Raw genomic sequence first — 13,783 nt, 5'->3', positions numbered from 1 at the left:
CCCACTTAGAGACTTCTCGGACATGGACCTGTGAACAAAGCAGACAAGTCCAGGCTCTTGCCAACCAGTTTTGGACCCATTGGAGCCGTGAATACTTACCTTCCTTACAACACAGACCGAAGTGGTCATTGGCCTGTAGAAACCTTCAAATTGGAGATCTCGTTCTGCAAAGAGACCAGCAGAATATTCACAATTGCTGGCCTATGGCAAGGGTTATTGCCACGTTCCCCGGAAAGGATAGCCATGTAAGAAAGGTCGAGGTAAAGACAACCGATCAAGGCACTGTAAAGACCTTTCTTAAACCAATTACGGAGATTGTTCTACTTTTACCCAAGGACTGATCAAGAGTGGAATGTTTCTCTTCTGTGCTGCAAGTTGTAGTGACCTCGCAAAGGTCAGACGGGGAGTGTGCTGCCTTTACGGCATTTTTTCTACTTTTCATTTTTGTTTAATTAATGGTTGTTTATTTCAAGACATAGTTGGCAATACGTTTTTCCTGATGATGAGTTGTTACATACAGTTTTCCCCGGGTGCCTCACAGGGCAGCACTGCTCTTTGTGTCAAATGCAGAGAAGAATTTCCCCAAAGGGATTAATAAAGGATAACTTTTTCTTCTTCTTTTCTACAATAGACACAGGTGAAAATTCATTGACATAAATGCAGAGGAGGACGGACTGCTTAACTTAGTATCCGCTTCTGTCAAAACAGTTAAAGCCTGTCACCAGAAAGAGAGACGCATCACAGTGCTAATGCTGACGCACAGAAGAGGACACTTTACTTCACAAACCACTGGATAGTTTTACAATGAATTTATTCAACTCAGCTCTTGGGAAAAACATCACTTTTGTGCATCCTGCATACTTTATAATAAGTGGTTTTTCTGGCATCCTAAATATCAAGTATTACTTTGTTTTCCTCTGTTTTGTTTATATTGTTTCAGTGCTCGGGAACACAGTTGTGATGACAGTAATATACTTTGATCATAATCTGAGAACTCCAAAATATATTGCCATTTTTCATTTAGCCTTTGTGGACCTGTTTGGTAGCTCTGCTCTGATGCCAAAGCTTCTTGACATCTTTCTGTTTAACCATCACAACATCCCCTACAACGACTGCTTGACGTTTCTTTTTTTCTGCTACACCTGCCTTGCCATGCAGGTTCTTAATCTGGTTGCACTTTCCTATGACAGACTAATTGCCATCATCTTCCCTCTGCACTATCAGGTGAAGGTGACCCACAGGTTCATGCTGTCTTTGATTGCTTTTTTCTGGACCTTTGTTATAACTGTTGCTTTTATTGCAGTTGGTCTTCTTACAAGGCTTTCCTTCTGTGAGTCTGTGGTTATTAACAGCTATTTCTGTGACCATGGCCAGATATACAGGCTGGCATGCAATGACAATACACCTAACTATGTCATTAGTTGGTTGTTAATAGCTCTGATACTTTGGCTTCCACTGGCATTTATCGTGTTAAGTTATGTATGTATTGGTTATGCTTTGTGTAAAGTGGCCACAGCTCAGGAAAGACACAAGGCCTTCAAAACCTGCACAGCTCATCTTTCATTAGTGGCAATCTATTTCATCCCTATATTAACCACATTTACTATGAGTTCAAAAATACATCCAAATGCCAGGATCATAAATCTGTCTCTGACATCTGTTTTTCCTCCAATGCTGAACCCAATAATTTATGTTCTGCAGACACAAGAAATCAAAGTATCAGTAAAAAAAATATTAAAACTCAGAAAGGAAAGCAAAATTAAAGTGAAAAAAGTTATCAAAAAATGACTATGTGTGTTTACATCTTGGGCATTGTGTTGAATATTGTCAATTTGTACAATACTTGTTGATTAAAATCAATTAAGTGGGAGCTACTTAAATATTTAAACATTAAATTCAACCTTAATTCATATATTTGTGTTTTCTGTTTTGGTTTTGTCTTCATGTTTAACTGTTTAATTGTTTGTTGTATTGTATGTTACGACTTGTGTGTTGAAAATATGCTGACTGCACATTACAATGCAGATTTGCAAAATGTTTTGACATGTTTAACCAGAGGAAGGTTATCATAAAGGATGAAGATCAATTCAGGCTACTTAATCAATTGTTAGGATCTTTGTCTTCTTAGCATGTAAAGTCAGTATGGCTTGATGCTTTTGATGTGTTTTTAAGCCAGAGGTTAATACCAGACAAAGGGAAGATGCAGACTATAAGCACATGAGGGTAATGGGGAACAGGTGGAAACAATCAGGAAACAGGGAGACAGTCCAGTGATACATGAAGAGAAGGAAAGGCAAGTGACCTGGAATTAAAGGGAGTTAGGCTTTCAAAATAAAACAGGAAATGACAAGACAATAACCCAAGACAAGACAACCCTCACCGCGGTGTGACACTCTCCTTATAAAAGTAATGTAACTAATATCGCTCCTTCATCAATGAGGAAGGGAGCTGCTTTTTGTCCGGTGGGAATGGCCACCTTATCCAGTGAATTTCAGTAAACCTGCGCTGGAGCAGGTTAAGGGATGTCCACGTGTTGCTATAGTGATTTTTCTAAATTTGCTTCGAGAAACCGAAAAACTTGACATGCGTCATCTTATCCTGAAAATGATCCAGCTAACTCAGTAAACAGGTACAAGGAAAAGGGACAGGTTGGGATGTGGGGTAAGGAGTGGGAGAGAGAAAAAACAAGACATATTCTGAAAACTATGGTGAAAATAAATATATATTACACATTTAAAAGGCAATGAGGAGTGAGGCCAAGGCTGGAGCAATGGAGAGGAAAGCGAGATCCCCTCAACCTCCCCCACACAGCCGCACTTTCAACAACAAGTGAAGTTGTCCTGCTGTTTGCTGACTTAGGCTGTGAGTTTGTGTACGTTAAAGAGCACAGCCCCGACACAGAGAACAGAGGAGATGCTGCTGAATAATAATACACGTAACTTTAAAGTGTTAAAACGTACAGAAAAAGGAACAGATAATGTTGGAGCTTATAAATAATACAGTATTTAAAAATGTGGCACCCATCCCTGTTTAACGCCTGGTTTCGGTACCCATTCCCACTATTCATGAACTGTGTTGGTCTGCTGTTTGTTGCTGAGCAGGTGGTGTTCAGTTGGTTTTTTAACGTTCTGAATGAAAACCACTGCCTCTTCCAGAAAAAATGAGCTCGGACATTAGGTGATAATAATCTGACGTTCGTCACTATGAGCGACTCCTTTTATATTGTTATCTAATAAATCATTCTTATAAAAAATATCAATGAAATGAAAGGAAACTAATTGAAAGGTCACTCACTAGTATACCAAGTATAAAATAAACAGTGGTACAGTAGATGCTTGCTAGAGTTGTGAAAGTAAATCAGAGTCAGTAAGATGGATTTAACTTGGTGTGATGTCTGATGATGAGTTGTTACATACAGTTTTCCCCGGGTGCCTCACAGGGCAGCACTGCTCCTTGGGTCAAATGCAGAGAAGAATTTCCCCAAAGGGATTAATAAAGGATAACTTTTTCTTCTTCTTTTCTACAATAGACACAGGGGAAAATACATTGACAGAAATGCAGAGGAGGACGGACTGCTTAACTTAGTATCCACTTCTGTCAAAACAGTTAAAGCCTGTCACCAGAAAGAGAGACGCATCACAGTGCTAATGCTGAAGCACAGAAGAGGACACTTTACTTCACAAACCACTGGATAGTTTTACAATGAATTTATTCAACTCAGCTCTTGGGAAAAACATCACTTTTGTGCATCCTGCATACTTTATAATAAGTGGTTTTTCTGGCATCCTCAATATCAAGTATTACTATGTTTTCCTCTGTTTTGTTTATATTATTACAGTGCTCGGGAACACAGTTGTGATGACAGTAATATACTTGGATCATAATCTGAGAACTCCAAAATATATTGCAGTTTTCAATCTAGCCTTTGTGGACCTGTTGGGTAGCTCTGCTCTGATGCCGAAGTTTCTTGACATCTTTCTGTTTAACCATCGCAACATCCCCTACAACGACTGCTTGACGTTTCTTTTTTTCTGCTACACCTGCCTTTCCATGCCGTCACTTAATCTGGTTGCACTTTCCTATGACAGATTAATTGCCATCATCTTCCCTCTGCACTATCAGGTGAAGGTGACTCACAGGTTCATGCTGTCTTTGATTGCTTTTTTCTGGGTCTTTGTTATACTTGCTGTATTCATTACAGTTGGTCTTCTCACAAGGCTTTCCTTCTGTGAGTCTGTGGTTATTAACAGCTATTTTTGTGACCATGGCCAGATATACAGACTTGCATGTAATGACCATTTCCCCAATTATATCATTAGTTGTCTGTTCCCTGTTCTTTTTTTTTGGCTTCCATTCATTTTCATCTTATTAACTTATATATATATTGGCTACACTTTGGCTAAAGTGGCGACTGTTCAAGAAGGTCTCAAGGCCTTTAAAACATGTATAGCTCATCTCTCATTGGTGGCAATATATTTCATTCCAGCTTTAATCACGTCTATTCTGATGGAAAAAATACATCCTAATGCGAGGATTATGAACCTGTCCTTGACCTCTATTTATCCTCCTATGTTGAACCCAATCATTTATGTTCTGCAGACACAAGAAATCAAAGAATCAGTGAAAAGGTTATTGAGAATCAAAAGGAAATCCAAAACCATAAAGAAATTAACTATAGCGTGACAATTAGTTTTGTTTTACAGAATGTCTTTCGCTTCATTTGCTGTAAATTTGCCATTGGAAATGGTAGTATGGTCCTCTTCAAAAGTAAGAGTAATAAGTAAATACCTGAAGAAGTGAATTAAATATTCTTGCCCTGATATTTGTCTGATACATATGCTGGTCTGATTTGTTCTATGTTTTTTAATTTGTTCTCGACAAAAAAAAGGAAAAAAAAAAATTTTTGTGGGCAGAATATCTGGAGAAAAAGCAAAATCTTACAAAGAAATGTATATGAGTCTTCTTACTAAAATTCTTTGTGTTGCCATGCATGCCACCTTGTTGGAGTATACAGTTTACTTTTGTATCTGCTTTACTTGTGTATTATTTTAACATTTTTGATATACTGTATATAGTCGTAGGAGTATATTTAATTTTTAAATCAGTGATAACTTGGTTAATTAATGGGACAAATGTTTGGTTGTTAACCCTTGCATCATAAGTGATTGTTCTTTCTAAAAATGTCTATATATTTATAAAACTAAATACAGACATTCTTCCGACTCAGGGAGACTGCACGTAATGCTTTTTTGCTTTAAGTTAGCATAAAATCCTCCGCTTAAACAAGTTGTTATCTCAGCTCTGTCAGCAATAGACCATAACTGCTACTTGCTGTCCTATTTCTGTCTGTGTTGTACTTTCACTTTGTTTGTCTGTTGTCCGCTGTCTGTCTTGACTTTGCCCGTCGACCATTCATCGACCTGCATGTCTTTTATTGTTTTTTTTAGCTGTGTTTGACTGTTGTGCACACATTGTAAAAGCGTCAACAATTTATAATCCTTGTATATTTAATCTTATTTCTGTTTTTAGGTTTGTTTTAGTTTTTTAACATCTGCCTCTCAGGACTGCAGATGGAAAATAGCCTCTTGGCTAAGTTTGGCATATTTAACAGAAATGTTTTTAATAAATAAAGCGTTAAAAAAAAACAATTAAAATATAAAAGATTATAACAAAAAAGGCATGTGAAAATGGCCCCACTTAATCATCTTTTTACGACCTATCTTTGGGTATGAGCAGAAATAAAGAGAGCGAGGTGTGTGTGTGTGTGTAGAATAGACTGGATGACGGGGGCTGGAGCCGTGATATTGTGATCGTGCACACAGCTGCTTGGCTAGAAAGATACAACACTTCAGTATAATTGGCACTACAACATTTTTCAAAAACTCTCGATGGTTATGGAAAGTTAAAGTTACATCTACTTGTACAATTCCAGAGCATCTGGACTACTTCAATTAGAGCTGCAAATCACAGCTTTCGATCATGACATCTCACCCTCTTTTAGAGCATTAAATACCTAATTTATACCAAACTTATTAGAACTATTAACACTTGAACATATATACATCAGCATGATAAGAACTCCCTGAAATGACAGAAACTATTTGTGAGAAAAAATGATGAGACTTGGTGGTGGTAGGGGCATGGTGGGCTCCCTTTTTTTTAGGAGGGAGGCGCATTGGGGGCCGCGGATGTCTATTGTTTCAGTTCATAGATTGGTTCAATTAGAAAGAGTGTGATTTTGTTCTGTAGTTTTGCTTGCATTCAATCAGTATATGATAACACAAGAGACAGAATTTCAGGGCCATATATATACATATATATATATATATATATATATATATATATATATATATATATATATATATATATATATATATATATATATTTCAAGTACATCTTGATTATCAAAATATTATAAAATGACTCCAGTGAAGTATTTATTGTACTTAAGTTTTGAAAGTAAAAGTACAAGTGGATATCTGCACTTTCTTGAGTATACCTTTCCAAATGCATCATGTTTTTACATACAAATCACGGATTGTGCAATACACATATTCTTTATCCTATTTATTCTCCTGGTGACTTAATGGAGTTGACTTCATCAGCCCATGGATGACATAAACTATGACAGTTACTCATTGACTGAACATGTGATACAGCCACCTGTGTGTCTCCTGTCTTTAAAGGAAGGGGGTGTGATATACATGGCAGGTCTTTCACAGTACACCTCACTGCACTGCACAGTCATTGTTGTCTGAGGTGAGTTTGTTGATTTGGTGGTTTCATCCTTTATTATACATTCCTATTAACCTTGTTTTTTTCTTTGTTCATCTAGGGAAACAGTTATTCATAATGAACCCAGAAGAGAAAGCTGTTACCAATGTTAATGCCACATTTGTTCGCCCTGCCAAATTCTATCTCAGTGGGTTTTCCAACACCCCTCACATTAAGTATTACTATGTCTTCCTGTGTTTTGCCTATATCATCACTGTTCTTGGCAATAGCTTCCTCCTCTCAATTATTTACCTTGCCAAAACTCTTCATACTCCCAAATACATGATTGTCTTTAACCTGGCTTTCACAGATTTGTGTGGGAGCACTGCTCTCATCCCAAAGGTCCTAGACACACTTGTGTTCAACAGGAGATACATCGTCTATGAGGCTTGCCTAAGTCAAATGTTCTTTATTCTTTTCTTTGCAGGTATACAGTCATGGACACTTGTCACACTGGCATATGACAGATTCATAGCAATTTGCTTCCCTTTAAGATACCAAAGTATTGTCACAAATCAAGTTATTGCTGCAATGCTGCTGTTTGTGTGGGCTATTTCTTTGAGCGAAGTAGCATTTGTAGTTGGGGCTCTTGACCGGCTCTCCTTCTGTAATTCTTTGGTGGTAAAAAACGTTTACTGTGATCATGCACCAGTATATCTTCTGGCCTGTAATGACACGTCTTTAAATAACATATTGGCATATGTTGCTTTTGTTTTGTTCCTTTGTATTCCTTTAATAATGATAGCATTGACATATGTTTGCATTTCCGTAGCACTGAGCAGGATTGCAATAGGAGAGGAACGATTCAAAGCATTTAAAACTTGTACTGCTCATCTGATTCTTGTGGCTATTTTTTTCTTACCAATTTTGGGGACCAACATAGCCGCAGTAACCTCCTACATCCATCCTAATGCCAGGATCATCAACTCATCTTTGACACACATCATTCCAGCTTTGCTCAATCCTATTATATACTCTTTAAAAACAGAAGAAGTACTGATGTCTATCAAGAAGCTTTGCAAAAGAAATAGGATTAACAATACAACCAAACAATGGTGAACTCTTTATCACTCCTATAATGTTACAATAGTATCATTTTATGTATGACCTCTTACTTGCTACTCACTTTTTTCTTATCACATATCACTTATCTCACTATTATTTTACTTTTATAAATGGATATGGAGTGTTAATGTATCATGTACTGTACTTTGCAATGTAACCAGACAAAATACATGTTACGTTACGTCAGTAGCAATACTGTATAACAATCGCCCATCCAAAATGTAATCAGGGTTTTTAGAATGTTATGCAATGTTGTTGTGACTGTACACTGCTTATGAGTACAAATATTTAAGAAACTGATGCAGTAAATCATTTAGTTTACATCTGTTGGAAATATGTGGAAATTACACATATTGATGGAGAAACAGACATTTTGTTCACATCATCATTATTGTCCGGTTTGAGTTTGATTTGTTATAGTGATAAGGAAACTATTTTAATAATCAATTCTTTGTTTCATTTGTTGCTATTTTTCATGTAAAAATGTCAAATGTATTGCTGGTTCCTGCTTCTCAATTGTAAGGATTTCGTCAGGATATCGGTACATTATTTTGGACATGTCAGGAATTGTTTACTTATTTGAAGCGTGCATATGAATGTTTCTGGACTGGGTTGCTCAAACGATGTACTGAGTGTATTATATTTAAAATATTAAAATAAAGGTTTCAAAAAAGGTAAAAATTGGTACCGTTAAGTTTATATGATGTAAAGCCTTGAAAAAATGAGGCAGTCAAGACAGGCTGAAAATGAACCATGTACACACTTATGGTAGGCTTGCGCCATCTAGTGGTTTGTACTACTTGGATTGTACGGGATTTAAAGCAACTAGCGTAAGTAGTATTGTTGTGCTACTCAAACTGTTATTTTTACTGTTATTAATCTGGCACATTGCACTGCCCTATTACTGCTTCTGTTTGCACTTCAGGCGCTTGTTAAAACCACATTTTAGTCTTTAGTCTCTATATTTAACTTTGGAGAACTACAGTAAAAGTTACAGAGTTAAAAGAGCTGGAGAATGACAGACACTAAAAACTAAATAAGTTGCTTGCACTTTAACAGATAAACCCAGGAGTATTGCTTTTAGAGTGGCTGTGATCGATGTCATTTCAGTAAAGATTACTAACAAAAGCAGAATACATTTTAGTATTTAGTAATTAGTAATAAAATTTCAAATTAATATAATGTACTTGAAAATGTTGGATGAAAAAAAATCTTACTTGTAAGCAAACTTAACTTGATGGTTTTCTGAGCAAAATTTCTGACAATTTTTGTGTAGAAATTGATACCTAGATTATTTTTTTTTAATTAAATGGCACTTTTCTGCTCTTTTAGTCAACACAAGTTGATCACAAGTCTGGAAAAACAAAGGTTTGCAGAAAACAAGAGCACGGTGAATGCCAGAATAAGAGGTTGACTGACACAGGACCGGATCTCATGCGGCAACTCTCAAGCATAAAGTCAGAGAGTCCACTTTGATGCAGTTGAGTGTAAAAACATCTACAGTGAAGTGGAGCGACATTTTGTGTTGATGGCGCTGCAGCGGGTGTTAAACATAAACTGAGTGTGCCTTTGAAGTTTAATGAAGTGAAATATGTCAAACAGATGGACATTCACAGGTAAGCATGCAGTCTTAAACTGAGCACAATAAAAAAAAAAGTCACAATACAATTGTATGAACAACCAGGCCCACTGTGTTTATTATCTATAACTGAGGGTCATTCTTGGTGGAGCTTGCACTGTACAGATAACTCCACTAGAGGGCAGGAACTCCTCATATTATCATTCTTTAATGCAGTAGTTCCCACAACCTGATGGATACAGGAAGCATGGAGAGGCTTTTCCATTTAAAGCCCCTTGAGGCAAATTTGTGATTTTGGTGAGATAAATAAAATAGACTTCACTTGAACAACCAAACTTCTACTCCATCCTATATAAGCTCAGTTGATAATAGATGGAGGTGTACATTCATGTATTTTTGAAGCTGCTACTATATTAAAAGTTCACCATCTGTCATGATAATAGCCAGTCATTTTAGTTTTGCTTGCTCCAACTCCCTTCAAATAAAAGATATTTTGTTCTTTTTTTCCTCCAACAAAAGCTAACTTCTTGTTGTATTCATATATCAAAGAGTAGAGCTAAAACTGGTTCGCTGCAGCCAGTTAAACATGAAAAAACAGAGCACACAGACCTTAAAAGTGCAGACATTTATTGCATGAAATCATCCCATGGCAAACAAGCTGTAAAGTAGTAATTGGTAAATAGGTTTGGCGAACACGGAAATCTTTTTTTTATTTTTTTTTTACAGTCAAGCCATTTTATTTAGAAATATTGCAACTTACTAAAACCATTACTATTCTTACCAATGCCAGCGCTCTGTTTTTCTCAAATAAAACTTTGTCTCTGCAACATCGGGTATGAGTGAGCCCTGGTTCGTGTTTCTTTATCTTTTTTTTTCTTTCAACACAAACATTTTAACATTTAGCCAAGGTCTGCTCCTACATTCATCTGTGCCAATTAGATTGTTTTCTCACCAGAGCCAGGACTCTGATTTTGATCTCTTTGGTTTTCAAAGAATAGACAATAGGATTGATGCAGGGTGGGAGGCAAGAGGCCAGCGACAGGCTCAGGACACGCTGGTCCGGGTCAATCAGACGCAGATAAAACCCAATAGTAAAAATGGTAATGAGAGGAATGTAAAATACAGCAACAAGAATGACATGCTCAATGCAAGTGGCCAAAGCTTTCAGTCGACTGTCTAAAGATTTCATTCTGAACACGGTCACCAGGATAGTCACATAAGACAGAAGAATAAAAGCAAAGGGTCCTACAAGGATCATAACAGTGAGAAAAGAAGCTGAAAACCAGTGCATTGTGTAATCATTACAGGCAAGTCTAAACACAGGTGCATAGTCACAGAAGTAGCTGAACACTCTGACAGAATTGCAAAATGAGAGACGAGTCATGATACCTGTTGTGAATGCTGTAACTCCCAAAGCAAAACACCAAGTCAGACTGATAATACAAGACATGCTCCGCAAAGTGTTGACTGAGTTCTGACGCAGAGGGAAACATATTGCAATCAACCTGTCAAAGGCAAGTATAGCAAGCGCAAATGACTCCAAAGATACAAACGAATAGTAGATGAACATTTGTAACAGACAGAGGTTGAATGGAATAAAGTTGTCCTTAACAAGGAATATCTTAATCATGCTAGGAATAGTGCACGTGTTCAGGATTAAATCAATTATTGCAAGGTTGATCACAGCCATAAATTTAGGAGTATGCAAACAGTGATTAAAAGCAATTACATAGATCACCATACTGTTGAACAGCACTGTAATCACATAAACAAATGATAGAAAGATGAAGTAGACACTGATGAAGCGAAATGTCTCAAATCCGATGACATAGAAGCCTGGAGGATGAATGATGAGAGAGTCATTTGTAACAGCCCTGAGAAAAGACATAGTTGAACTCCACAGCTTGTGTTGAAAGACAGCCTTTGCTTAAAAGCTCCAGTCTACAGAACAGAGAAAATCAAGTCATATTACACATTACACAGAGATAGAGTATAAACCATATGGGTACATTTTCATGCTAAATAATGCTTTAGTGCTAAAAAAACAAGTGAATGAAGGTTACCTGATGTTATCTTAATGATTATTTAGCAGCTCTATTTGATGCTGCATCCAAAAGCAACTCATGGAAAACTGCGTGTCCGTGCTGTAGAGTGGAAGATATACTTTCCTCATTGACCTCTTGAGACAAAACTTCCAGCTGTTACAATAACAATGGTTTTTAGCTTTGAAAACCAACATCTAATGATCGTTTTGAATTATGAAGAATTTCAGCCTCCGACAACACTTATTTAAAAAATGGAAACATTGGAGGTTATCAGAATAAAACAAAAAAGGTCACTGCATGATTTCTGGTTCATGATACTTTAATTTTATAAATATGATAAATGTATGATTGCTGTCTTCGTACAAAGTGCTGCATAAATCAGAGACCAGTATGAAAATGGTTTAGTAACTTCGGTGGCAACAAACTCAGAGGAGGCAGAGATTTATAAGTTATCTTTATTGAGTTTATATTTCCCAGTTCATAAAAATGTCTTTGGCATTTCTGTACTCCCATTTATCAGCAAACATAGAATGTGATAACAAAACAAAAAAAATCTGTCTTTGCTAAGCTTCTATTGGCTGCTAAATAACATTTGGTCCCTCCACAACACACACACTTAAACGTCCAAGTCAGAATTTGTTTTAGCTAATCAAACTATATTTTCTGAACAATGAGCAGGTTGTGTCCAGTCTTTTCAGGGGGTGTTGTGATATCAGCTGGGTGCAGACTCAATAGAGGTTGGCTGCTACTGCTGCTTCATCAGCTGTTCTTTCCGTGAGATTTGGAAACTCATCATGCAGTCCTTGAAAGTCTGAACCTGGCTCTGGCACTTGCGCCAGTCCTGGTGTTCAGCCATGCACTCCTGCACAGCATAGTGGAGCTCAGCACAGCCAGTGCGGGATATCATCTGCTCCACAGGGTCATCCTCATCAGCGTCTTTACGGCTGCGGTCATGGGGTGAAGGGGATTCCATCGCCTTTCAATGAACGGTGCTAATTCAGTCTGCTGAGGACAACACATGTTATTATCAATAAACAGATGATCCAGTTTTAGAAACAACCACAAAACTTTTCCAGCTGTTTCTTCAGCATGTCTTTGCCGTTAAGGGGCCTCTTTGCAGTGATTCCTCCAAACCATCAGAAGTAAAATCTGTAGTAATGTATTATTTTCACTCAGAATTTTGAGAGGGCCCGTTTACACACTTAATAAGATACTCCTGTGTTTTTTTGTATTCACTGTATGTTACATTTCCATTTGATTTGATCATGTTTTCTCACTTTTTATGGGTCTTTATGGTTGGTGGTGTAAGATGTAAATGTACCCGGTCTTGTAATGCACTTCTACTTTGTTGAAAAGTAATTGTGTTTTTAATCAACTATGATATCATCTGTGCAACAGATACATTTGACTGCTTAGTAGCTAATCAGTTCTGTTGCAGATTTAGATTTGACATACAACACATGTGATGGTTAAATAGAGCTCCATCTCGAACATCTGAGTGCTCACATGTTAATGCCTCAATGATAACTCCATGCACAGCGTTGTGATGGGAGACATTTCGCAGAGGGAGTGCTTTTACATTTGATAGTAAAACGTGTATCACACTTTATTGACAATACCTCCGTACTTTAGCTCGAGTTTAATTTTTAGCCAAAAACTTGTACTTGTTATGGCTTTTGTCTTTTATTGTTGTATTGCTACTTTTTCAGAAGTATAGCACATATGATAATACTTTGACAATTAGGAAGTACTCGTCGGTGTCAAAGAAACTTATCGTGGTCGTTTAGCTGCACTAACAACATAACGTTACGCTCATTAACGTCAACTAAGCTAGCTAATGTCACAGAGGTTAGCTAACATAATCGAGAACGGGGCAATTTTACACAAATGTATTCACACACAACCACCCTCCACAGTTCTCACCTGTTTATTCTCTTTTGGCGAAACTATCTGTCACTGAAATGACATTTTCCATAACCCGCTTCACCCAGGACTTCTCGTAATCAACCTCGAGTCAGCGCTGTCGGCGCTCCGTGGAGGACACATTTGAGCGGAAGACGGGAGTGTAACCGTAAAATAGTTCCGTCGATCCCGACATCTGTTCCGCTTCAGAAAACTAATGACGATGAAGTCATTTTCCGAATAACATTTTGTATCAATACATATATCAGTAAAACATAATGTTCATAGTGCAGTTTTAAACAGTGTACATGTTGCAGGGACCAAGTAAAGCAGTCACACTGAAACACATTGAAGCCACTAGGCTCACAGGCCCTCACAGGCCCTGTGGCTCATTGACAGGTTGTGTTGTATGTTGTTC

At 37.3% G+C, this 13,783-nt stretch overlaps 5 protein-coding genes across 5 annotated transcripts; 3 read left to right on the top strand and 2 right to left on the bottom strand.

Moving 5' to 3' along the window:
* Positions 1-804: 804 nt before the first annotated feature.
* LOC137802353 (olfactory receptor 1-like) lies at positions 805-2,927 on the top strand. Its single transcript, XM_068600154.1, has 3 exons — positions 805-1,716; positions 1,866-1,917; positions 2,860-2,927. The coding sequence occupies exons 1-3, from the start codon at positions 805-807 to the stop codon at positions 2,925-2,927; spliced, it is 1,032 nt and encodes a 343-aa protein (XP_068456255.1).
* Positions 2,928-3,647: 720 nt separating this feature from the next.
* LOC137802620 (olfactory receptor 1E16-like) lies at positions 3,648-4,683 on the top strand. Its single transcript, XM_068600629.1, has one exon. The coding sequence runs from the start codon at positions 3,703-3,705 to the stop codon at positions 4,681-4,683; it is 981 nt and encodes a 326-aa protein (XP_068456730.1). The 5' UTR covers positions 3,648-3,702.
* Positions 4,684-6,852: 2,169 nt separating this feature from the next.
* LOC137802352 (olfactory receptor 1-like) lies at positions 6,853-8,990 on the top strand. Its single transcript, XM_068600152.1, has 2 exons — positions 6,853-7,792; positions 8,950-8,990. The coding sequence occupies exons 1-2, from the start codon at positions 6,853-6,855 to the stop codon at positions 8,988-8,990; spliced, it is 981 nt and encodes a 326-aa protein (XP_068456253.1).
* A 628-nt stretch (positions 8,991-9,618) lies between these two features.
* Positions 9,619-11,306, bottom strand: LOC137802351 (olfactory receptor 2AT4-like). The gene is given in 3 exon segments (XM_068600151.1): positions 9,619-9,647; positions 10,339-10,360; positions 10,362-11,306. Coding segments are annotated over 3 exon segments (996 nt in total).
* A 594-nt stretch (positions 11,307-11,900) lies between these two features.
* On the bottom strand, positions 11,901-13,517 carry coa4 (cytochrome c oxidase assembly factor 4 homolog). Its single transcript, XM_068601054.1, has 2 exons — positions 13,387-13,517; positions 11,901-12,468 (listed from the first exon to the last, which is right to left on the bottom strand). The coding sequence occupies exon 2, from the start codon at positions 12,434-12,436 to the stop codon at positions 12,209-12,211; it is 228 nt and encodes a 75-aa protein (XP_068457155.1). The 5' UTR covers positions 12,437-12,468; positions 13,387-13,517; the 3' UTR covers positions 11,901-12,208.
* Between the last annotated feature and the right edge of the window lie 266 nt (positions 13,518-13,783).

Source organism: Clinocottus analis, unplaced genomic scaffold, assembly GCF_023055335.1.
Source record: "Clinocottus analis isolate CAN_PGR_092001 unplaced genomic scaffold, fCliAna1.0.p SCAF_5, whole genome shotgun sequence".
Lineage (NCBI taxonomy): Eukaryota > Metazoa > Chordata > Actinopteri > Perciformes > Cottidae > Clinocottus > Clinocottus analis.
The sequence above is the reverse complement of the archived record's forward strand: the minus strand, read 5'-3'. Positions and strand labels throughout refer to the sequence as shown.

What these genes read in the sequence shown, in the direction of transcription:
- LOC137802352 (XM_068600152.1), top strand. Translation starts at nt 6,853, where the DNA reads ATGAACCCAGAAGAGAAAGCTGTTACCAATGTTAATGCCACATTTGTT. An exon ending in GATGTCTATCAAGAAGCTTT is followed by an intron (nt 7,793 to 8,949) that starts GCAAAAGAAATA and finishes ATGTCATTTCAG; the next exon opens with TAAAGATTACTAACAAAAGC.
- LOC137802620 (XM_068600629.1), top strand. Translation starts at nt 3,703, where the DNA reads ATGAATTTATTCAACTCAGCTCTTGGGAAAAACATCACTTTTGTGCAT.
- LOC137802353 (XM_068600154.1), top strand. Translation starts at nt 805, where the DNA reads ATGAATTTATTCAACTCAGCTCTTGGGAAAAACATCACTTTTGTGCAT. An exon ending in TGCAGACACAAGAAATCAAA is followed by an intron (nt 1,717 to 1,865) that starts GTATCAGTAAAA and finishes AAATCAATTAAG; the next exon opens with TGGGAGCTACTTAAATATTT. An exon ending in CAACCTTAATTCATATATTT is followed by an intron (nt 1,918 to 2,859) that starts GTGTTTTCTGTT and finishes TTGCTGACTTAG; the next exon opens with GCTGTGAGTTTGTGTACGTT.
- coa4 (XM_068601054.1), bottom strand. Translation starts at nt 12,436, where the DNA reads ATGGAATCCCCTTCACCCCATGACCGCAGCCGTAAAGACGCTGATGAG.